Genomic DNA, 24,414 nt, shown 5'->3' with positions numbered 1-24,414 from the left:
ACGGTGATGCAGTAGGTAGCACAGTCACCTCACAGAAGGTCACTGGTTTAAGCCTTGGCTGGGTCAGTTGGCATTTCTGTGTGGAGTTTGCATATTCTCCCCGTGTTCGCGTGGATTTCCTCTGGTTTCCAGTCCAAAGACATAGGTGAATTGAATAAATTGGCTGCAGTGTATGATTGTGAAATTCTAAGAGATATTCACTTACTCCCAGGGCCATTTATATCAAAGCTGATATTTAGCTGCACCATGTTGTTGTTTTGTAACATCTATTTTTTTTTTTATGAGGTGGGTTGTTAGCCCAATGCTCACCTCCCAACCTTGAGGACCAGGACATTCAAAATGGAAAATTTAGCTTACCCAATTCACCTATGGCACAACTAAATCCTTGGACTGTGGAGAAAACCGGAGAACCCAGAGGAAACCCACACGAACATGGGGAGAAATGCCAATTGACCGAGCTGGGGCTCGAACCAGCGAACTTCTTGCTGTAAGGCAACAGCACTACCAACTGCGCCACCGTGTAGCAATCTAAGAGATATTTACTTTTTAAAAATCATACAGGATAACAAGTTTTCAAGAAAGCACTAAAGTGGCATAAAGAAGCCTATACTTGACAAGACAACTGAAACAAATCTTTTAAACTTTCAGATGTTTTGTATACAGCTGGTCAGCCACAGACATTAAAGTCCAATAAAAAGATAGTTCAGTCAAATATGAAAATGCTGTTATTAATTACTCACCCCTGTGTCAATCAATCCAACACCCGAGACTTTCGGTTCTCTTCATAACACAAATTAGGTTTTTTAGAGGAAATCCGTGAGCTCCCGCATCCTCCTGAGACTTTCAAAGTCAAGAAAAGGAACTAAAATCATTGTCAAAACATTTCATGTCATTTCAGTACTACAACTGTAATCACGTGATTACTCCAAGAACACTTTTGTGTGCAAAAAACTGTAAAAACTGCTTTGTTCGCTAATGTCTTCCACATCAGAAAAGGCACGGGTTTACTTTGGCCATTATGGCTTGTGTTGCGTTGCTGAATTGCATTACGTCATACTGCCAGTAGTAAACATGCGCCCTGACGAACTGACGCGTATATTTAAGCTTCTATATTTACTTACTATATTTTTAAGCCTCGTATGATTACAGTTGAACTCCTGAAGTCTCATGAAATGTTTTGACAATATTTATTTGTTTCCTTTTTTGGATTTCAAAAACTCGGGACAGATTCTGTTTTGAACTGCAGCAGACTATCATGTCTACAGTGCTCAGCATATCACCCCATTTTGAAAACGAATATATTTATCCATTTTTTCAATGAATATGGGTAATATATAGTGGTGCATTTGATCAAAACAGATTTATTAAACAGAAATATTTATTATATAACATTTTAGTCAGAACATCTTTAGAAATAAAACTTTTAAATTCAAGCAAAATATTGCAAAAAAATAAATAAAAATAAAAATTACAAACTACAATGTTCCAACAAAATTGTATATATTGTTTATTTCTCTTGATTTTTGCTGTTTTTGAAAATTGTATTTAATTTTTTACTATAACATAAATTTGGCCTACTAATTTTTTTACCATTCTTGTAAGCTATTTTGTTCCAGATTTGGCTTCAGTGCTGACTGATTTAATGTAAATGCACAAATATAATATTGTAAAGCATCCTACAGAAAAATATTAATTTAAAAGATAGATTTGTGTGCTAAAATACATTGAGTTGCTTTTGGATGTTTGAGTTAAGCAATATAACAACTTTATAAAGTGGCCAGCATATCATATGAGGTACAGGGTGTCTGAAGGACTGAAGAACAGATGGGGCTGTTGCATAACATGCGGAGCTGCATGGATGAAATAACAAGACTGAACAAACGCTTGCTGTTATGCATATAGTCCAGTTAGACACTACAGATCTGTTATTAGCCTACAGACTGAAATTTTTGTAGTATTATGAAAGGTAAAAAGACGACATGGTGGCTCAGTGGTTAGTAGCACTATCGCCTCACAGCAAGAAGGTCACTGGTTTGAGTCACTGCTGGGTCACTTGGCATTTCTGTGTGGAGTTTGCATGCTCTCCCCGTGTTCGTGTGTGCTCCGGTTTTCTCCACAGTCCAAAGACATGCGCTATGGGTGAATTGAATAGACTAAATTGGTTGTAGTGTATGTGTGTGATTGAGTGTGTATGGATGTTTCCCAGTACTGGGATGCAGCTGGAAGGTCATCCACTGTGTAAAACATATGCTGGATGAGTTGGTAGTTCATTCCGCTGTGGTGACCCCTGATGAATAAAGGAACTATTACAATCCATACTGTTACAAAAATATTTTTTTCTCGATAAAATATATTTCCAATATATTTGGTAACTGTGAGACTCAATAAAACGTATGTTTGAATTTCAACCTTTACATGTAAAAACATGTTTGAAAATAAATTACATTACAGTATCCTTTAAAATAAAATTCAATATTTAGAAAAAATTACACACACATATATACAGTGCAAACGAAAAGTATTCATAGCGCTTTATTTTTCCACATTTTTGTTACAGCCTTATTCCAAAATGGATTTAATTAATTTATTCCTCAAAACTCTACACACAATACTCCATAATGACAATGTGGAAAAAAAAGATTTTGAAATTGTTGCAAATTTATTAAAAATCAAAAAATCAAAAAAAATAAGTATTCACAACCTTTGCTCAATACTTTGTTGATGCACCTTTGCCAGCAATTACAGCCTCAAGTCTTTTTGAATATGATGCCACAAGCTTGGCACACCTGTCTTTGGGAATTTTTGCCCATTCCTCTTTGCAGTACCTCTCAAGCTCTATCAGGTTGGATGGGAAGCTATGGTGTACAGCCATTTTCAGATCTCCCTAGAGATGTTCAGGATTTAGGTCTGGGCTCTGGCTGGGCCACTTTAGGACATTCACCGAGTTGTTGTGAAGCCACTCCATTGATATTTTGGCGTTGTGCTTTGGGTCATTGTGTTGCTGGAAGATGAACCGTCGCCCCAGTCTGAGGTCAAGAGCACTCTGAAGCTCGGGGGCTTACAGACAATTCCTTTGTCTTGGTTTGTGACATGCACTGTCAACCCTGGGACCTTATATAGACAGGTGTATGCTGTTTCAAATCATGTCCAATCAACTGAATTTACCACAGGTGAACTCCAATTAAGCTGCTGAAACATCTCAAGAATGATCATAAATGTACCTGAGCTCAATTTAGAGCTTCACGGCAAAGGTTGTGAATACTTATGAACGTGATTTTTTTTAGCTTTTTTATTTGTAATAAATTTGGAACAATTTCAAAAAAATATTTTTTCACATTGTCATTATGGGGTATTGTGTGTAGAATTTCGAGGAAATAAAATTATTTAATCCATTTTGGAATAAGGCTGTAACATAAAAAATGTGGAAAAAAGTGAAGTGCTATGAATACTTTCCGCATGCACTGTATTTCAATTGCTTTTAAATATATTTAGGAAATTAGTATTTTCAAAAGAATAACAAAAACTGGCCCAAAATGCCTTGTATCAAATATTTGTTTGCCATGTTTTGCATATTTTATAATGAATTTTTCAAAAAAACACTCAAATATATTCTTCCTTATATTATGATATGTTGTTGATGTGTTTAGAATGTGTCCGATGCAAAAATCTTGCTTATATACATTTTATTTCATGAACAGAAATCCTGATTACAGAGACAAATCTGTGAAAACCAAGCCATGAAGATGGGCATAAAGCTGCAGAAGAATGCTTAATTCAGTCCTGGATGATTTTCCACTCACTCTCTCTCTCTCTCTCTCTCTCTCTGTGTAAGTGGGTCAGGCTGTGGGAGGCAGATGGGGATTATGACATCACTTACTCAGAGCTGGAATATTACACCGCTCTGGACAATATGTATGACCTTCAATATCACAAATCATACAACAGCACACACACATTCCAGAGGCAGATTCATGAGTGAACATCTTAACAGTCTGGGTAAAAATAGATCCAGAAGAGTCTTATATTGCTGATTACGTTAAAATAAAGACCAATCAAAGGTCAAAGAAGATTCTGAAAGCCTCCAAATAAATATCAAACATAAAACAAATCCAAATGTTTATTATAGGTAAGGCTGGATTGTGCAAAAATGTAAAACCTACTTAAAAAGTGATGAGAATGCACGAGCGGGGAACATAAAATGATACGAAAGGTGTGATTTTATTCCTTTTTTGATAGATTTCAGTACCTGTGGCTCTCATGGCTTCATGTTCCTTAATATTCATAGCATGCAGAGGTTAATTTCAGCACCACCGTTAGTGTCATCTTCACTGAATCAAGGAAAATGATCAATATATATATATATATAGTTGTTGTTGTTTTCGTCATTAATAATAAAAATGCTCTTCTCAGTAACACACTCTTATAAGTAAAACACCGTCTTAAGATAAAGGATGGTTTGCTTGCCAATTTTGGGTATTTTAAAATTTCAGTGTTTCCATAACAACCAACCCACGTCTAAAAAGTGCCGAGCCTCAGTACACACTGTACTCACTGCCTTCCAACTGACGGCAGCTAGCTCACTGCAACTCTCACATGGTCACACACTGAAGCTCAGCAGGGCAGCGCCTGGTCAGTACCTGAATGGGAGACCACATGGGAAAGCTAGGTTGCTGCCAGAAGTGGTGTCAATGAGGCCATAAGTGGACACTCAACCTGCAGTCTGTGTGGGTCCTAACGCCCCAGTATAGTGAAGGAGAACCTATACTGCTCAGGGAGCACCGTCTTTCGGATGAGACGTTAAAACGACTCTCTGTGTTTGTTAAAGATCCCAGGATGTCCTTCAAAAAAAAAAGGAGTAGGGGTTTAACACTAGCATCCTGGCCAAATTTGCCCACTGGTCCATCATGGCCTCCTAACATCCCCATATCATAATTGGCTTAATAACTCTGTCTCCTCTCCCCCAATCAGCTGGTGTGCTGTCTGCTGCAATATGGCTGCAGTCGCGTCATCCAGTTGGATGCTGCAAACTGGTGGTGGATGACGAGATTCCCCCCTATGTGTAAAGCGCTTTAAGTGTAAAGCACTATATTAATGTAAATAATTATTAATAATCAAATGCTGAGCTTTGTCTTTAGAAACTTCTAGATTATTCATAATCAAGACCATGATTATCAGGCAAACAGGAGGGTAACGCATTTGACAGACCAATTTAAAGTACCATAAATCTGATGATAATTTAAAATAATTGAAATCACCCATATCTGATGAAATCCAGTGTTTGAAGTACAGTTACAAGACTGATGAAGAAAAACAGATATTAGATTTCCTGGATGGGAGACCAGATGGGAAAGCTAGGTTGCTGCCAGAGTTGGTGTTAGTGAGGCCAGAAGGGGGCGCTCAACCTAAGGTCTGTGTGGGTCCTAACGCCCCAGTATAGTGAAGGAGACTCTTTACTGCTCAGTGAGCGCCATCTTTTGAATGAGACGTTAAACAGAGGTCCCGACTCTCTGTGGTCGTTAAAAATCCCAGGATGTCCTTCGAAAAAAGTAGGGGTTTAACCCCGGCATCCTAGCCAAATTTGCCCACTGGTCTCTGTCCAACATGGCCATACCATATTGGCTTTATCACTCTGTCTCCCCTCCACCAATAAGCTGGTGTGCAGTATGGCGCAATATGGCTGCCGTCGCGTCATCCAGTTGGATGCTGCACACTGGTGGTGGATGAGGAGATTTCCCCCTATGTGTAAAGCGCTTTGAGTGTCCAGGAAAGCGCTATATAAATGTAAATAATTATTAATTATCAAATGCTGACCTTTGTCTTTAGAAAGACCATAATTATCAGGTAAACAGGAGGGTAACGGATTTGACAGACAAATTTAAAGTTGCATAAATCTGTTGATAAATTAAATTGACTGAAATCACCACTATTTGGTGAAATCCAGTGTTTGAAGTACAGTTACAAGACTGATGAAGAAAAACAGATAGGAAAAAAGCAAAAAATAACAACAAAAATTAAAAAAAGAAATGGAATTCCTTATGATTTTGGGAAAAATTGTTCAAGTATTATAAATACTGAAATAAAAAACTGTGTTTTTTTCTATTTAATCAAGCACATGGTAAGAACAGTCACAATAACTCAAGAATGAAAGGAGAAAGTAGTTCTCTGTGCTGTTTTCCATCCAATACAAAAAAAAAACACAACCTGACTTTTAAAAAAATAGCCCATAACAGAGTTGAAGACAGCAGTGTGGCAGATGGAATGAAACCAGGTAAAAATGTCCAATCTACAGTTGTTTGGCTGTGGTTTAGTGTCCGGTGCGCTGCGTTAATGTTATGAGAGTTTGACAGCGATCTTCTGCTCTTTTTTCATCATTCTCTGCACCTCTTTCTCCATTTTCTTCCTCTGCTGCTCAATGGCACGTCTCTCTCGCTCTGCCATCTTCTGCTGCCTGTGTTCAGAAACATAAATAAGCTATTATTACTGGGTTCTTGTGCACATTACAGTACAAACATTAACACATGTAAATATATTCATTTCATTAAACAATCATAAGCTTTCAAATATGTTGTGATAATATCATAGATGTGATACAGTAGCTCAGTATTGCAGTGCAGGCTGAATCAACCGTGTTTGTACACTGACACCTAGTGGATAAAAATAAACTAGACTGCACACTTCCCCTCTGCTATTTTTACAGAACTGAAACCAGCGATATTTGCGCATTACTTGCTAGTTACCAAATATTAAACTCCTTACTACTTTTAAATCAATTTCCAAGCATTTCCATGTATCATATGGCTGCACTGTTTAACCCTTTTTTGAAAACTCATTGAAAAGCTCATTGGAAAAAAAACCTGGAGTTTTACTGGGGGTTATTACAAGACTTTTGAACTTTTACGACTTTATTATTATATTGTAATAAAAATCAATTACTTTTTTGACTCTATTAAGCTCACTTTTCATTAAATTTATATAACAAAAAAAATATTGTAAACATTTTAAAATAAATTAATTTTAATTTCCATTACAGTCTTTGGCATCACATGACCTTTCAAAAACCATTTAGTTCTACCATGTTAGGAATTTTTATGTTTCCCATATATCATTATATTTGCATAATTTTTTCAATTATATAAATGGAGATTTGATCGTAATAAAATAAAAATAGACAGCTATTCAAAGGTTCAATCATAAAACTTTGGTTTAAATATATGTTATGATATATTTTATTCTCTAAAGGTGTGATAACGCTAAATATTTGAAACTTAAAAGAAATATTGAGCATAAATGAGTACACCCTTCACAGATCTCTTTCTTTTAAATTCAAGTTTTCTATAGGATGCTTTACAATAATATATTTGTGCATAAATATTAGATATTATTAGAAGCAAACTGAAACTGATCTATCAAAAAAACTTAAGATTACAGTCCAAAAATTAGTACACCGAAATTAATAAGTTAGGGAAAAAATATAATTTTGATAAACAAGAAATGTCAAGAAATACATTTTTTTTTTTAATTTATTGTCTAGTTTATAACTTTTTGTATTATCTTTTCATTCCCAAAGATGTTAGTTGACCAAACTCTTTTTATTTTATTGGGGGTAACTTTTTAATAGAACTGTTGTTTAAATGCACCAAAAATATTGCCTCTATTCCCAGAGTAAAGGATAAAAATATTCATTTTTAAAATATTTATTCTGAACATTGTAAATTATATCATTTAAAGCATTTAATTTTCAAAAAAAATGGCAATTGGTCAGAACAGCAAATGTTTCAGTTTATTGTGATTGAAAATGATGGATATTCCCCCAAATATTGACCTCTTAACTCTCACTAAGTAAAAAGATTGATGTTTTGTGGTCTAAAATGAATGCAAAATATTTCTGAAAACCTTTATTATTATAATTTTTTTCATTTTAGGCAAACACAAAATGGTCTACATGACAATATAGCCATGTATTTCTGTAAAGCCAGCTTATCATATACTCTAAACAACTGATCAAATTGAAGATGTCTTTCATGTTTATTTTAAGGACACACAGATTCAGCCGTAATCAACCATCTCACCTCAGCACTTCCTCTGCCTCCCAAGCTGCATCTGCTTCATCCTCCCAGGCGTTGGTGTTCTCCTGCCAGGTGTCCAGATCCCCCAGCTCCGCCTGCAGACATGCAGAAACACAGCTTTCTCAATAAACATGTTTACATTCACACTGATAACTCATGAAAATCAGCTTCCTGAAATAACATCTCTAGTTATAACCAATCCATGAGTAAATTTATTATTAAGCTAGCGATGTCAAAAACATAACAATAAAAACAATTTATTTCTGTTTTGTCATGTTAAAAAAATCTTTAAAAACAGAAGAAGAGTACTGCAACATGTCAGTATGAAACCTATAGCTCATATAGAAAATTGTCAGCATTTTTGTGTATATTATGCAGCATTTTAGCTGCAGCTGTTCTACAATATGCTGTTCTTTAATCTTTGCGTTAATATAAAGTGTGAATTTGCTATAGATTTCCTCCATCCATTCTATATAGTGTTATTGTCCCACATCACACCTGCATACTTAAATAAACCAACAGAAAAAAAGTTCATGCAATCATAAAAGGTGCCCTATAAAGAAACCTGCATTTAACTAGGCATAGTCGAATAATAAGAGATCAGTAAATCTAAATGACTACACTGTAAGCCTCAGACACCATTGTTTCCTCGTTCTCGTGTAAATTCCACGAGTGTAAAACACCAGTTGACAAAAGGCCAATCAGAACACAAAACAGACTCTTGCGTGACTCACGGGCCACACCCTCATCATATGCATGTACTATAAAGTCAGGTTCTACATCTTCTGGGCCTGACCAGCAGTCGCTACCCATCACTAGCCAAACACCGACTGATGTCGCTCTGGGATCATTAATATGCACACCTTAAAGCCTGTTCACACCAGGACGCTTTTTGCTCGCGTTTTTCGTCGACGTTTAACGCCTTGTGACTAAATAAAGGGCGCCAATGTGATTGTGCACACTAACGCGCAAAACGCTAGGTGTAAAAGCGTCATTTTTAAAGAAACGCCTCATGCTCGTATTTTTTTTTTTTTGACGCGCCGCGCAAAAACTGTCAATGTGAGTGCACATTGAAGAAGATGCCCAGAGGCGATATGAACGTGGAGCTGCTTATTGCACTGGTGAACAATAATCATTTCTTCATCGCTAGAGCTGGAGCTGTTACTTGATCCATCCATGCTTGTTGAATCGCCAGTAACTTAAACAACAACAAAGAGCATAAATTCACTGATTCTAAGCTCTTTGACAACAATCGTGTCAACTTTATGTCTTCTTCTTCTGTGTTACAAGCGGATGTCAGAAGTTTAAAGTTGTGTAGCACCATCTAACAGCAAGGAGTGATTTTGCATACTCTTCTGCTCGACGCCAGTGAAAATCGCTTGAAAAACTTCTCGAAAAACACTGACGATAAACGCAAATGAAAAAGCGCCCCGGTGTGTACAAGCCTTTAGGCTGTGTTTGAAAAGCCACAACGACAACAATTATCATTTCCCTCCCTTATCTATTTAAACTGAGTTTATTTTAACTTACTATGTATGTGGGTCTTTTATTTTGAAAACGGGAGATGCTGATTGTTTACTATGCGTTATTGAACAACGACTGCATGACTCGCACGACTGCAAAATGGTGTCAAATCGCAAAATGCAGGACTTAAAGATTATACATTTATTCAGAGCCACCTCGAAGATGCATAAGGTATGTTTAACTGTATCTTTTGTTAATTTATTGTGTTTCTGTAAAATTAGATGTGTAATTATGCCATACACCTGCTATGTAGATATCAGTGAACAATTTACTTTATTAAACCAATGCTGTATATGGCACCTTTAAACAAAGTTCACCTTAAAAATTAAAATATCCTCACATTTACTACCACTCAAGTGGTTTGAAACATTTATGAATTTCTTCTGCCGTACACAAAACAAAATATTTTGAGAATGCTGGAAAAAAGCAGCCATTTTTGGGTAAACTATCCCTTTAAAGCAGGGGTCTCAACCTGCCGGCCCACAGGCCATTTGCGGTCCCCCCTCCTCCTCCCTCCGACCCGCAACTGACGTCCAAAATATATTGAGGTAAGGCCCAACAAAACATACTTTTGTTGGGCCACATACTGCTCATTTAATAGACTGTACTATATATCCGGGTTACTTCCGGTTTCTCTCAGTGTGAGGTCAAGAGTAACACACATGCATATAATTTCTGGGGCTGATTTAAATGTTGAAATATATGTCCGTAAGTGCTTTATTTTTACTAAAGCTATATTTTTGTAAATATTAAAGGGTCATTTGATCATAATACCATCTGTATTTTGCTGTACAAACACCTCTTCATGACTTAGACATTATGCTGCTGGTGTAAATATAATCATTTTGCTAATATTTGATTCAAATGGCCTCGTTAATAGATTTCTCATATGCATAATAAGAATTGTATAAAAAACGTGCATTAGTAAAATTTCACTGCTGCCTAAATTGAACTTCCCCTCTGTTTTAGTTTTACGAAAAAAGAATGATATTGAGAAGAACAATTGCCAGGAATACTTTATGCTGTCTTATACATCTGTTAAACATGTGGTTAAGCAACAATCAATCGGGACATGATGATGATAATAATAATAATAATAATAATAATAATAATAATAATAATAATAATAATAATAATGCTTCAACACATTAGACAGACATTCTACCTACATAAACCAATAAATCCCTTTGTGTTGGTCTAAAGTGTTAATAAGCCTCATAATAACCGAGTGATTCATGTTATTTTGCATTACTCACAGCGGGCTGGATGAAAGACATGTCCTGAGTGGCGGCTAGTCGGCTTGAGAAACCTGAGGAGCTGTCTGGCATAGAGAAATTCAGAGGTTCCCTTTTCTTCAAGATAATCTGGAATTGAAAACAAAAAAAAAAAAAAGAGCAAAAATAATTAAATATATTAAACAATATATAAACATATAAATAATATAATATTAAATATAGTGTAGATACTAATATTAAAATATTTTTGCCTTTTTTAAATTTATGTAGTCTTTTATGATCACCAAGATTGCTTTTTATTTGATCAAAACGCAGTATTTACAGTAATATTCTGAAATATTATGACAAATTTAAAATGTATTTATTCCTGTCACGGCCAAGCTCAATTGTAAGCATCATTATGCTAGTCTTAGTGTCACATGATGTTCAGAAGTCAGTCAATCGTGATGATTTGGAGTTTTAAAAAGTGGTGGTGCTAAATATTATTATAAAAGCCATGAAACATCAAAAGAGTATCATGTGTTTGAGGTAGAAGTCTTACAACATCACAAAAGATCTTTACTGTTGCTATTGATTAGTTTATTGCAGTCTTGCTAAATAAAAGTATACTTTTCTTTTTTTAATGTTGAATTTATTCAACAGTGGTTACACTAAAATGTAAAATACTGTATATAAATATATTTGTGTCATTGACAAAACCTCATTCACTTCTTGAATCTATAATCGCTGATCTATAAAATTATTTTATTTTAATAAGATTTCATTTCCAATCACTTTTAGAATTGTGAAAAATATCTGTTGTATTTGTTGTATACAGAAACCAGCAGAGAAAAAGAGATAGAAAGTTATTAGGACAAAAGTAGGTCAGAGACAGAGAAATAAATACAGTAAATGTCAATAGCATAAGAGCAAACGTAACATCCCCCAATAATGAGCCTACTTTTTGTGTTTTCCTGATGGTGGGAGCCATGTCTTTGAAATAGTCCGGTTCTTCTTCTTCAGCCTGATTCTGTGGAGGTGCAACTATCCCATTACCGCCTTCAATTTTGATACTGGTGGGTGCTTCTTCATCCCATGAGCTCCACTCTTCAATCTCCGGCTGAAAAACAAACAAAACAAAAAACAAATATTTACTCAGTTAAAGTACTATGGAAGTTTTGTGGTGAACAATTCATCTGTGCCTGTCATTAGGAAAAAAATGTTTGCTCTTGTAATCTATAATTAAAATCTGAAAATGCACTTCCTGTTTTATTTTTCAGTTAAATTCTCAGATTGCATAAGTATTGAGGTATTGGGCGTGGTTACTTGACCACACCCCTCCAACTGTCAGTTTTGACAACAAACAGAAATGGTGAAGAGGAGGAATCTGTTAGGTTGTAATAACTTTCACGAAACGCATTTCCCAATCTTTCTGAATGAAATGCCTACTTTACTTCATCCAATCAGCTCGCAGTAAAAAAAAAAAAACAGCCACGCCCCGTTTTCTTATTTAATATTCCAGTTCTCTAGGAACTGCGTCAATACAAAAAAAAAAAAAAAAAAACAGACGCAGCTTCCAGTTCCAGGACAATTATCTCTCCATTTTCAAAAATCACCTTCAACCTTTTTATTTAATAAACGCATTATGGATTAATATAATGCATTTTTACTATGATTTACAGTACAATAAAATGTCAGTTTTAAAAAATATGTGGTCAGGTAAATTTAGAACAAGAATAATTTTATGGCATTAATATTTAATCAAATTTACTTTTACCTTGACCATTTGCCAGAAAGTGTGTTGTTTCATTTTAGATAAATATGTTACACTTGACCTTATTTCATCCATATTTTGACAAAAAAGTTATTCAGAAGATTAAAGATTAGATCCCCTTGCATTTATTACAAATCTATGCATCATAAGATGTAAATACAACTTCCCAGTTTTTATGAATTTACATTTTTTGTGAATTTTTTTGCATAAATTTATGTAACAGATGCCTAGTTCTCAGACACTATAGATAAATAGACAAATATAAGTTAATAAGTAAATTTCAATATAATAGAAATGCCAATAAACAAACAAAAGTATTTATGTACTGATGCTGAACCAATGCGAACAAGATAGATAGACAGACAGACAGACAGACAGACAGAGTTTATGTTGTCTTTTTTCTGCTATGAATGTTTTTTCATTATATACCCATATATATCATGCCAATAAAGTGAACTGAACTGAATTGACGGACAGTCAGAAAGAAATCTCTGTGCAAAATATATACCTGAAATATCTATGATGCAGAGAGATTGCCTCTGGCTTCATTCAAATCACATGTATATAAGTATTTAGTCATTCCTGTAAAATGTAATGATCTTGGAAGATGTTGTGGTGGGTAACTCGGGATGTGGTGGGTTTCATTAAACGTGTTTTCTGTCACTACTTGTTTAACCTGCATCAATGCATTCAGTGTAAGCTGCGCGATTGATCATCAAAAGATCAGGATTTAAACAACCATGCAACAAAAAGTAAAAATGATGGTGATATGCATAAGTTTATTAATCCTTCTAATCGTCGCATTCAAATCTGAAAACGCAAAAATCAAGAAAGAGATGGGGTCTTTTGAGGTATGAAGTTACAGTCAAATAACACAGGAGTACTGGGATAAGAGTTTATAGTTTCAATATTACCACTGATGTTTATGGTAAAGATTAAAACCCCCGTCATATACATTTAACTTGCTGGTCAAAAATGAAAGTTGTAGGCAGCAATTGCATTATTTAACCAGTAGATGGTGACAAACAGCCATCAAAAATACGCCACTGAATAATTCTTCAAAAATGACACATTTAGCAATGAAACATGACGTTTATGAGTGAATGACTGAATCATTTATTAAAAATTAGACTACAAATAAATATGATTTGTACAAATTATAATGTTAGATTTATACATTTAGCGTTATCAGCAACAGTAGTAGTAACAGTGAGTTTTTCACACTACTGGATATTTTACAATTTTCTTTTATTCGCCTGATTATTTCTTTATTATATTTTTTATAAAATCACAGGTTCTAAGTTCTGTTTGTTAAAACCAAAAGTTTTTTGCAGTACTGTTTTTGTAATAATTGGAAAGCAAATTACATTTGTCTCCTCCCCTTTATGGCTGATTCGAAAAATGGTTAGATCAGTGACTAAAAAACCATTATGTGATCCGAACCGTGAGATTTGTGATCCGTTACACCACTAAAAGACATATAGATAGATGGATGGATGGATGGATGGATGTTATTTGTGTTGTGTTTTTTCTGCTACGTATATTTGGCAATATATACCCATATATGTCATGCCAATAAAGTGGGTTGAATTGACAGTCAGACAGACATCTCTGTGAAAAATATACACTTCAAAATCCTGACTGTTTTGTGAGCCTCAATCTCTACAAACATGGTTGTCTCACCTGTTTTGGGGCAGAGGAATAGTCAACAGTGGTCGGGAGGGTGATCTGATCCCCGCTCAGCTTACGTGACCTTCCAGTCCTATGAAACCAAAACACAACATTCAAAACAGCTTAACAGAAGAAATTGTAGTCACTTCTTTAAAGGACACACATTCACTGGATCTTCATATATCTAATGCTTCAGTCTGACAATTTACAAGGTAAACACACAAACAAATCAACAAAAGAGAATTACACTCACCTGCAAATCAGTCTTTTAAAAAATGAAAGAATAGATGCCAAGCAGGTGCATATTTTAAAAAGGCGAAACTGTGTGATGGCCATGTTATGAGTGATATCTGAAAAATAAAAAAAAGAGAGAGAGAGAGAGAGAGAGAGAGAGAGAGAGAGAGAGAACACAGGGAAAATGAATTAATTTAACATTTCAAAATAGAAAACAAACAAAACTCAAACAATTTAAGATAATTACATAATCATTTCAGACATATGTTTAATAGGAAGGTCCTGTAAGAATCCAATTGAACAAAAAATAGCATAAATTGTATTTGCAGGACCTGTAAATTTTCTGTCCTGGGGTTAAAAACTAAATAATTTATGTATTTACAACATATGCTTCTGTTGTACCCATATTGACCTTTATTAGCAAACAATCAAGGAAGCAAATGAACTGCAATAGCAACTGCTAATGTTAGCTTACGTATATGTACAGTCAGCTAACTGAAAATGTATGTTGTTTAATAATCTTAATTGGTTTTAGTTTTCATTAACAGAACTTGTATACAAAAATGAGTAACGATATGGTTCAGATTTCTCCATTTACTTACCGGTCAGGTCAATAAAAGACAGTTGATGTGGGCAGAATCATAGCACGGGGCTAGCAGACTGATGCAAATACAACACTTGAACTCTGTAGATGGGACGAAACGGGGAGATTAGTGTGTTTTGGCAAAGAAAGAGTTCAGGAGCGCAGAACCATCATGAACAGAGGCTGTCACGGCGGTCGATCTTATCCATATTACTCTGATGCGGGCAGCCATCGTCCCTTCATTGTATCACCTCACGCCAACAGGGAACTGGAGTCCACGGGTTGCCAGGTTGACGCAGTAAAATAAGTTTACAGGGTTTAAATGTGTTTATGTATAAACACAATAATAAATTATTGTTTATGTCAGCAAAATAAATAAAAGTAACATTTGTGAGCTACTGGAGAAACATAGATAAAGGCACAAAATACTATTAATTCGAATTTGGGCTCCACAGATCAGTGATATTAACAACAGGAAACCATGTAGAGTTCTTCTGTACGAATGCAGTTCTTCACATTGTTCTACTAGAAAAGCTGACATATTAAATAACTGACAATTATTAAAGTAGATTTTAATGGTAATTTATAAAGTATTGTCAAATTATAAATTTTTTTGTTCACAAATGGTTTTAGACTGAATGATGATTGCAACCTGGCAACCCACGTTAGGGTCTTTGCGCACATTTTAAGGGACGCTTTAAATTTTCAGCCACACCACACAATAAAAGTCTGTACTTTTATGGGAAAATCTCTATATAAATTAATATGCGTAGTTAATGTGACATTCTTTCTGTGACTTACATTTGTTAGACTATGTCAAACACTTTGTAATATTTAATTGTCATGTAAAGACATGACAGAACACTGTAATTTTAGAATTATATTTATTTATTGTCATATCTATCTATCTATCTATCTATCTATCTATCTATCTATCTATCTATCTATCTATCTATCTATCTATCTATCTATCTATCTATCTATCTATCTATCTATCTATCTATCTATCTATCTATCTATCTATCTATCTATCTATCTATCTATCTATCTATCTATCTATCTCAGCTAACAGTATTATGTTATTCACATTGGTTCAGCATCAGTACGTAAATACTTTTGTTTATTTATTACATTTATATTATGTTCATATTTGCTTATGTCTATATTTAAGAATAAGAATATATAATTGCATTATTAAATACTCAAAACACAAGTTTACTTGGTTTAACTAATAGAAATGTTAGACATTGCCACACTAAACGCAGTCTAAAAAACGTTAACAGAGCGGATATATAATCTCCATTTTGTCTTGTGTGGAAGTCTAAAAAATAATCTACTATATTAACATTTTTCATTTTATATTTTCAATCAATGTTTTCAGTGTGCAGTTCGATGGCGGTACCACGAGGTATCTGATACAATTCTCTTCGCTGAACAAGACGAACCAATCACGATCATTCGCGTTTACTAGAACGGCTGTGATTCAGGGGGGTAATTTTACTGATAAACATTTGTGTATTAGATTTGAATTCTTATCAAGTAATTATTTTATACGACTATCTACTCTTTAAATATTTTTAAATACATCCAGTAAAATAAAAACAACCAAAATCTGAATGCAGATATTCTGTTTTCTGAACCTTTAAGCGCCCCTAATAAAATCAAGTTTCAGCCTACAAAACAACGCTTCAGCTGTCTAATGATTCAGTTTTCAGTAGTGGTTTCCATGTCGGATCGTGATCCGGTTGCGCTTCCAGTGAAGGGAGGTGTGGTTATCAGTTTCTCCAGAGAAGGGAGGAGCAGCCACCGCACAAAAATGCAGCATTTCATCAGCCCCCGTGCAATATTCGGGTAAAACTGATTTATTTGTTAAAACACTAATCTGGAGCGTGTCCCCCAGTTAGTGTGATCCATGCTTTATTGGATCTTCTCGGCCTGGGTTGGGCGAACAAACGCGAGGAGCACCAGTGTCGCCAAATATGTGAGTATCGCCGTGGCCAGGTATCGCAGGTTTCAATACACAAGCTTATTAAATTGAATATCTCGTTCATATTAACAATAACGCAAAGAGATTACTGTTTTATGAACGTTAATCATATAGTAAACAGTACATTTGGATATTATGTGTAATTGAAGATGTCTTGGCACAGTCAATGCGTAATTACGCCATTGTGATACTCTATCTATCCTGTTTTTGCTGCTTTGACTTGTTATTAAACCACATTCTGTGCTGGTTGGTGAAGATGATGAATTTTACTCACTTTAAAATGCATAATGCTAGAGATAAATACTGTGTGGCACTCTTGAACAATGCCTTACTGTGTCAGTATGAACACAAGTAGGTAGAAATGCCAGCATTAGGCTTAAAAGTTGGTTGTAGTATTGATTTGTGGGCCGTTAAGGAAAGAGAAAAGGACTGAAACTACAGTGTGTCCTCTGTTGACATTGTTGGTTGTGCTCAAGTGGCTGTATCTGAGAGACTGCTGCTGCTTCTATACTGCTGCGTCCACTAAATATGACCTTCTGTTGTGTCTCCAAAACCAGAGGATCTCAAGCTTATTTCTCTCACTCTTTGTCAAAAACCATATGTAAAAGTTCATTACATCTTAACATTGGAAAAACAAAAGAGCTATGTCTGGGAAGTCAAACAAGAGAAGTAGATACTAGATTGTATAAACCAGTCAAATTTTAAGTATTTAGGCACAATTATTGACAATAAACTGAATTTTGATAATAATGTAGAGCAATGGTCTCAAACTCCATTCCTGGAGGGCCACAGCTCTGCATAGTTTAACTACAACCACCTCCAACTCAAACCTGCTTAATAATAGTGTCAAGTAGTCTTGAACACCTTGATTAGTTGGATCAGGTGTGTTTGATTAGGGTTGGAGCAAAACTGTGTAGAGCTGCGGACGTCCAGGAATTGAGTTTGAGACCTAGGCTGTTTATAAGAAGGCAAGTCAGCGCCTCAGTCTCCTCCGCAAGTTAAGTAGTTTTAATGTTAGTACACAGACTTTAAACATGGCATATATATCATTAATAGAGAGTGTTCTCACATATAATAGGGTTTTATGGCTTGGTAACACTTAAACAGAAGAAGAAATTATCGCAAATTATCAGTCAGGCAAATAGGATAACTGGTAACAAACAACATTCGCTGCAGATTCGATTTTATTTCTTTATGGAAAAAACAGCAGTTGTGATTTTTAAAGACAATACACATCCCCTTAACTCAGCTTTTGAAATGTTACCATCAGGATGCAGGCTTAATTTCTAGAGCCCGAAGAAATGCTTATAAAAAGTCATTCATCCCAATTGCAGTTGCTGTTGGATTAATCGGTTGTCAAGAATCATCTGCAATAATATGTATGGGGCTAATTTAGGATAATTTGTTGTTGTCTTAATGATTGTTGCTATTGTGTGATTGTTGTTTGGTTGTATGTATGTGGTTAGTGTCTTAAATCCTGTGTTAAAGACATATATCCTTTCTGTGCCAAGCAGAACGGACAATAAAGTTTAAACTAAACTAGAAGTATAGATGTATATTAAAATAATGTAAAAATTTGTTAGAAAAATAGTCAACATAATTTAAAACATATCGTTAACAACTAATTTAAAGTAACAGAATTTTGGCACTTTTACTCATACTTATACTTTTACTATATATATATATATATATATATATATATATATATATATATATATATATATATATATATATATATAGTAAAAAAAAAATATATATATTTTTTTTACTTTTATAAAGTTGAGTCAGATTTTTAAATATTTGAGAAAATGACAAATTGATCAGAATAAAACACATTTTCAATTGAAAAATCTGGGTCATTGCACCAAATATTAATCTTTTTAACCTTCTGAAGTTGAAACATTGGTATTTTGTTGTCTAAAAAAGTATATTTTAATATATTTTTAAAACTGTTAGTATTCTTCTGAAAACATGCCTTTAGTTATTTTCTGATTAAAAAAAACTCCTTATTTAAACCATATTTAAAATTTGGAGGATATATTCAGTAATCACACATTAAATAAAATCACAATTAGGTTTTACTCAAACACATAATTCAAAACACGTAACACCATGTACTAACAATATGCAACGCGACAAGATTCCAGCGACCTTAAGTCTGCACCAAATGCAATGTTGCATGACAGAAACATTTAAATACCAGCCACCGCACTCCCAACAAAATGGTCAAGGCTTCTAATCTAATACATAATAAACTTCTTTACCATTATTAATAGGCTACCGAGTGACTGATGTTGTTGGTTTGCTGTTGTTTGGACATCCAGAGAAAATAAAAAACTTCCAATGGTCTGTTGAGGGTTCCATGCAGAAGCTTTAACATACTTGGAAAGTTTTCATTCCATAAAAATTGTATTTTTTTGTTTTAAAAGGTGAGTTAATTTCTTTAGATTAATGTTCTTCACAATAAGAAAAATGTTTCTTTTCAGAACAAGCTTTGAAGTGAGTGGTGAACAAATGTCAAATTACTCCTTCAGAGATGACACCTTTTATTAATGTTTACATTTTAAATAAGTGGCAGGAGGAGTGGGATGCATTGAAAAACAACAAATAGTATGAAATAATACAACCTGAAATCTCAAACAGAGTTTTAATACGTTTTAAGACTAGTGCTGTGTCCCAATTCGCTTAGTTCTACTACGCCCTGAAAGTATTTACTTTTTTTTTTTGTGAAGGAAAAATATATACAGTACTTTTAAGTGTGTAACAGAAGCGTATGCAAGCTTTGGGACATACTACTTCCTCTTTAACAGATCGCTGTGTTGCTTAGTTATGAGCCCTGTCAATCATCCACACATCATCCGCATTTCTTTCATATTTAATTTCCTATTTCTATTTCCTATTCCTATTTTGCTTATTGGAGAAACAGCATCAGGTTCATCTGCCATTCATGAGTCTTTCATGCAGAGAAATCTCCTCAGGTCTTTGGATGATTCTGTATTCAGACGTTAATGTCCAAACATGTCTTTAAGTTCAGTATTGTTGTTGCAGATGAAATATAACACAGACAACGCGATTTAAATATTTTCCAGTTGACTTGATGTTAATTAACAGTCATACAAACACCTTTACCGAAGCGCGTCTTTGGTCTTACATCATGTTTGTGTTTATTTACACTTTTCACCGCGTTTGTAGTTCTAATCGAATTCACGTCCAACGCGCAATGTATTGTGGGCAATATCAGCAGTTAGAGTATAGATGGTTCTACACATAAAATTCATTTTCTTTTTCGGATTTTTCCCTATATTAATCTGGGGTCGCAACAGCGGAATGAACTGCCAACTAATCCAGCATATGTTTTACGCTGCGGATGCCCTTCCAGTTGCAACCCATCACTGGGAAATATCCACACACACTCATTCACATTCATACAAACAATTTTAGCACACCCAACTCACCTTTATGGAGGAAATCCTCGCGAACACGAGGAGAACATGCAAACTCCACACAGAAATGCCAACTGACCCAGCCGAGGCTCGAATAAGTGACCTTCTTGCTGTGAGTCGATCGTGCTACCCACTGCGCCACCGCATCGCCCTACACTTAAAATTTTGACCGGAAATAGTAAACCATCCCCTTTGGCAAACTCTTTTCAACACACTAAGATTTGCGACATACTAATTCTGTTTTCAAATACCATTTAGGACGGATAGTATGCGAATTGGGACGCAGCATAGATTTGATCAAGATTTTTACCAGATGTCGTATTGGACATCCAAAAATAATGTTTTTTTGCTTAAAGGTGAAGACCCCACTCAGTGTTTGTTCTGCACAATTCCTCTTACAGTAAAGGACATTCTACTGTCCTGCTTTTAATGGCTGCAGAAGGCTTTTTTACTAAATGAACTCTCTTAAGGACATTTTTAGCAAAAAAAATATTTTATTCATTTGTTTGTTGTTTTTAATTGTATATTTAGTAATGAAATGTTCCTGCCATGTTTCCCAGTGATGGGTTGCAGCTGGAAGGGCATCCGCTGTGTAAAACGTATGCTGGATAAGTTGGCGGTTCATTCTGCTGTGGCAACCCCTGATTAATAAAGGGACTTAGCCGAAAATAAAATGAATGAATGAATGTTCCTGCCATGAAAATAGCCTTTGTTGCTGATATGGCAAAAAAAAAAAAAAAAAAAAAAACCCTAATCTGTTCAAAACCGTCCATTGAAAGTTTTTTTTTATTTTTAAGAGTGTGCCATCTGGTTTTGTGATGAACTTAGGCTCTTATCCACCTTTTTCTGGTTTTCATCAGGATGGCATCTCTGTGGTAGGATGAGAAGTCCAGTGCCGCGCTTCAGGGACGTCGAGAGGCAGGCCAGTGGCCTTCAGCCCCCACAGTGTCTTCCTTCCTGTCATGAGCGTCAGAACAGCATGTGGTTCATCAAAGACGCCTGTGGTATCGTGTGTGCGATCATCACCTGGTTTCTCGTCTTCTTCGCTGAGTTCGTTGTGCTATTCGTCATGCTGATTCCATCCAAAAACCTCACATACAGCCTGGTGAACGGCACCCTGTTCAACAGCCTGGCCTTCCTCGCCTTGGCCTCGCATTTCAGAGCCATGTGCACCGACCCTGTAGGTTTTACACACAAAAATAAATGCTTTTATTGTGCATGGATAAAGGCAGCCAAGATACATTCCTGTATGATACTTAGCAGTGCGATTCATGTCAACTATTGACCAACAAACTAGATATTAGTTTGAATTCAGTAGGTATCGAAACTTAGCCGATAACATAGCAGAAGTCATGCCATAAACAAAATGCAGTTGCTGAGTTGCCTGATGTTTTCTTAGGGAGCTGTGCCAAAGGGCAATGCCACCAAGGAGTACATCGAGAGCTTGCAGCTGAAGCCAGGCCAGGTGGTTTACAAATGTCCCAAGTGCTGCAGTATTAAGCCAGATAGAGCTCACCACTGCAGGTGAGAGAGGAGCATATGGAGGCGTAGATGCTTCATATTCATCATGATCATATTAATAGGTTCTGTGTGTGTGTGTGTGAGTGTGTGCTACATTTGGGATGATTTTAGAAATTTACAAACCACTGATTAAGTTATAAACTGCTGTCATTCCCTGATTTTAGTGACTTTCTTTCCTCTCTTCTTTTTCTGCACTTTTTTTTAATCTGGTTTTAGTGTTTGTAAGCGCTGTATACGCAAGATGGATCATCATTGCCCTTGGGTTAACAATTGTGTCGGGGAAAATAACCAGAAGTACTTTGTGCTTTTCACAGTAAGTAGCGAAATATGCTTATAATGCACACTTTTAACAATGCTGCAACATAACAATAGGCAAGGCAAGGCAAGTTTATTTATATAGCACATTTCATACACAGTGGCAATTCAAAGTGCTTTACATAAACAGGAATAAAAGAAACAAGTATAAGAGAAATAAAAAACAAATAATAGAAATGGTAAAAATAGAAATAAAATAAAATAAAATAAAAGCAGATAAAATGTGTTATAAAAGAATTAAAAAGAAGAGAAAAACATAGTAGTTCGATCTGTCGGACGTAGCACAGTGCTCATTCAGTAAAGGCACAGCTAAACAGATGTGATTTCAGTCTTGATTTGAACGTGCCTAATGTTGGAGCACATCTGATCATTTCTGGAAGCTGATTCCAGCAGCGAGGGGCGTAGTAGCTGAAAGCCGATTCACCCTGCTTTGACTGAACTCTTGGGATTTCTAATCTATTTGATCCTAAAGATCTGAGTGATCTGTTAGGTTTGTATTCAGTGAGCATATCTGTAATGTATTGAGGTCCTAGGCCATTTAGTGATTTATAGACCAGTAATAATACTTTAAAATCTATTCTGAATGTAACTGGGAGCCAGTGTAAAGACCTGAGGACGGGTGTGATGTGCTCTGATTTCCTGGTTCTGGTCAGAATTCTGGCTGCAGCGTTCTGGATGAGCTGCAACTGTCTGACTGTCTTTTTGGGAAGGCCAGTGAGGAGGCCATTACAGTAATCCACCCTGCTGCTGATAAAAGCATGAACAAGTTTCTCTAAGTCTTCACAGGAAACAAAGCATCTAATTCTTGCAATGTTTTTGAGATGATAGTATGCTGATTTACTAACTGTTTTGATATGACTATTAAAACTCAGATCTGAATCCAGAGTCACACCGAGATTTTTGACCTTATTTTTTGTTGTTTGACCCTTAGAGCCAAGGTACGCATTCACCTTGAGAACCTCATCTCTGTTCCCAAACGCAATCACTTCAGTTTTCTCTTTGTTTAACTGAAGAAAGTTTTGGCACATCCAATTGTTAATTTCATCAATGCATTGGCAGAGGGTGTCAATGGGGCTGTAGTCATTAGGCATTAAGGCTAGGTAGATCTGAGTGTCATCAGCATAGCTGTGATAGGAGATTTGTTTTTTTCTCATTATTTGGCTCAGAGGGAGCATATAAAGGTTGAACAGGAGAGGTGCCAGAATCGAGCCTTGTGGGACTCCACATGTCATGGGTGTCCACCTCGACCTATGGTCACCTATACTGACATAGTAACCTCTTCCTTCAAGGTAAGATCTGAACCATTTGAGGACCGTCCCAGACAGCCCAACCCAGTTTTCCAGCCTATCCAGAAGTATGCTGTGATCGACAGTGTCAAATGCGGCACTGAGATCGAGCAGTACCAGCACTGTTAGTTTGCCTGAATCTGTATTTAGGCGGATATCATTGATTATCTTTATAAGGGCGCTCTCTGTACTGTGATGTGCTCTGAAACCAGATTGATAATTGTCCAAACACCCCTTGAAGTTTAAGAACTTGTTAACCTGGTTAAAAACAACTTTTTCAATGATTTTGCCAATGAAAGGGAGATTCGAGATGGGCCTGTAATTGCTCAATATGGTGTTATCCAGGTTGCTCTTCTTCAAGAGGGGTTTAACAACTGCAGTTTTAAGTGAGTTAGGAAAAATCCCTGAGAGAAGTGAAGCATTTACCACTTTTAGAAGATCCATTTCTAAACAGGTAAACACCGTTTTAAAGAATGATGTGGGGAGCATGTCAAGACTGCAGGTTGATGTTTTCATAACTTGCACGATCTCTTCTAAGATTTGACCATTAATTACCATGAAATCGGACATAATGTCTGATTTCTTAAGTTGTGGTTGAGTTAATCTGACTTCGACACAATTTGGCTGATTGGATGAGCTGATTGCCTTTCTGATATTATTGATCTTGTCAGTAAAGAAATGAGCAAACTCATTACATTTGCTTTCAGAGAGTAGCTCACTGGGAATCCGACTGGGGGGGGGTTGTGAGTTTCTCTATCGTTGCAAAGAGTTTACGAGCATTGTTTACGTTGCTGTT

At 35.6% G+C, this 24,414-nt stretch overlaps 2 protein-coding genes across 3 annotated transcripts in view; one reads left to right on the top strand and one right to left on the bottom strand.

Annotated features, from left to right (window-relative positions):
• Nucleotides 1-4,199: 4,199 nt before the first annotated feature.
• On the bottom strand, nucleotides 4,200-15,334 carry ebag9 (estrogen receptor binding site associated antigen 9). The gene is made up of 7 exons (XM_056475759.1): nucleotides 15,086-15,334; nucleotides 14,503-14,599; nucleotides 14,262-14,340; nucleotides 11,766-11,924; nucleotides 10,847-10,954; nucleotides 8,070-8,161; nucleotides 4,200-6,448 (listed from the first exon to the last, which is right to left on the bottom strand). Exons 2-7 carry the CDS (start codon nucleotides 14,583-14,585, stop codon nucleotides 6,331-6,333), a joined length of 639 nt encoding a protein of 212 aa, XP_056331734.1. The 5' UTR covers nucleotides 14,586-14,599; nucleotides 15,086-15,334; the 3' UTR covers nucleotides 4,200-6,330.
• Nucleotides 15,335-16,847: 1,513 nt separating this feature from the next.
• zdhhc3a (zinc finger DHHC-type palmitoyltransferase 3a) overlaps nucleotides 16,848-24,414 on the top strand; it is a 29,974-nt gene continuing 22,407 nt past the window's right edge. For both annotated transcript variants that reach the window (XM_056475027.1, XM_056475028.1), the window contains exons 1-4: nucleotides 16,848-17,047; nucleotides 21,357-21,676; nucleotides 21,896-22,020; nucleotides 22,234-22,330. In XM_056475027.1, coding sequence (XP_056331002.1) covers nucleotides 21,377-21,676; nucleotides 21,896-22,020; nucleotides 22,234-22,330 — 522 coding nt within the window. In that variant the 5' untranslated portion in view covers nucleotides 16,848-17,047; nucleotides 21,357-21,376. The remainder of the gene's footprint in view (nucleotides 17,048-21,356; nucleotides 21,677-21,895; nucleotides 22,021-22,233; nucleotides 22,331-24,414) is intronic.

The sequence above is a fragment of the Danio aesculapii genome, chromosome 16, assembly GCF_903798145.1.
Source record: "Danio aesculapii chromosome 16, fDanAes4.1, whole genome shotgun sequence".
NCBI classification, from domain to species: Eukaryota; Metazoa; Chordata; class Actinopteri; order Cypriniformes; family Danionidae; genus Danio; species Danio aesculapii.
Note: the sequence above shows the minus strand (reverse complement) of the source record. Positions and strands in the feature narration are given on the sequence as shown.

Bases quoted from the DNA above. Each gene is read 5' to 3' on its own strand.
- ebag9 (XM_056475759.1), bottom strand. From the start codon at position 14,585: ATGGCCATCACACAGTTTCGCCTTTTTAAAATATGCACCTGCTTGGCA. The intron at 11,925-14,261 runs GTGAGACAACCA...TTTGTTTTTCAG, and splicing joins ATTCCTCTGCCCCAAAACAG to CCGGAGATTGAAGAGTGGAG. The intron at 6,449-8,069 runs GTGAGATGGTTG...TTCTGAACACAG, and splicing joins GAGGCAGAGGAAGTGCTGAG to GCAGCAGAAGATGGCAGAGC.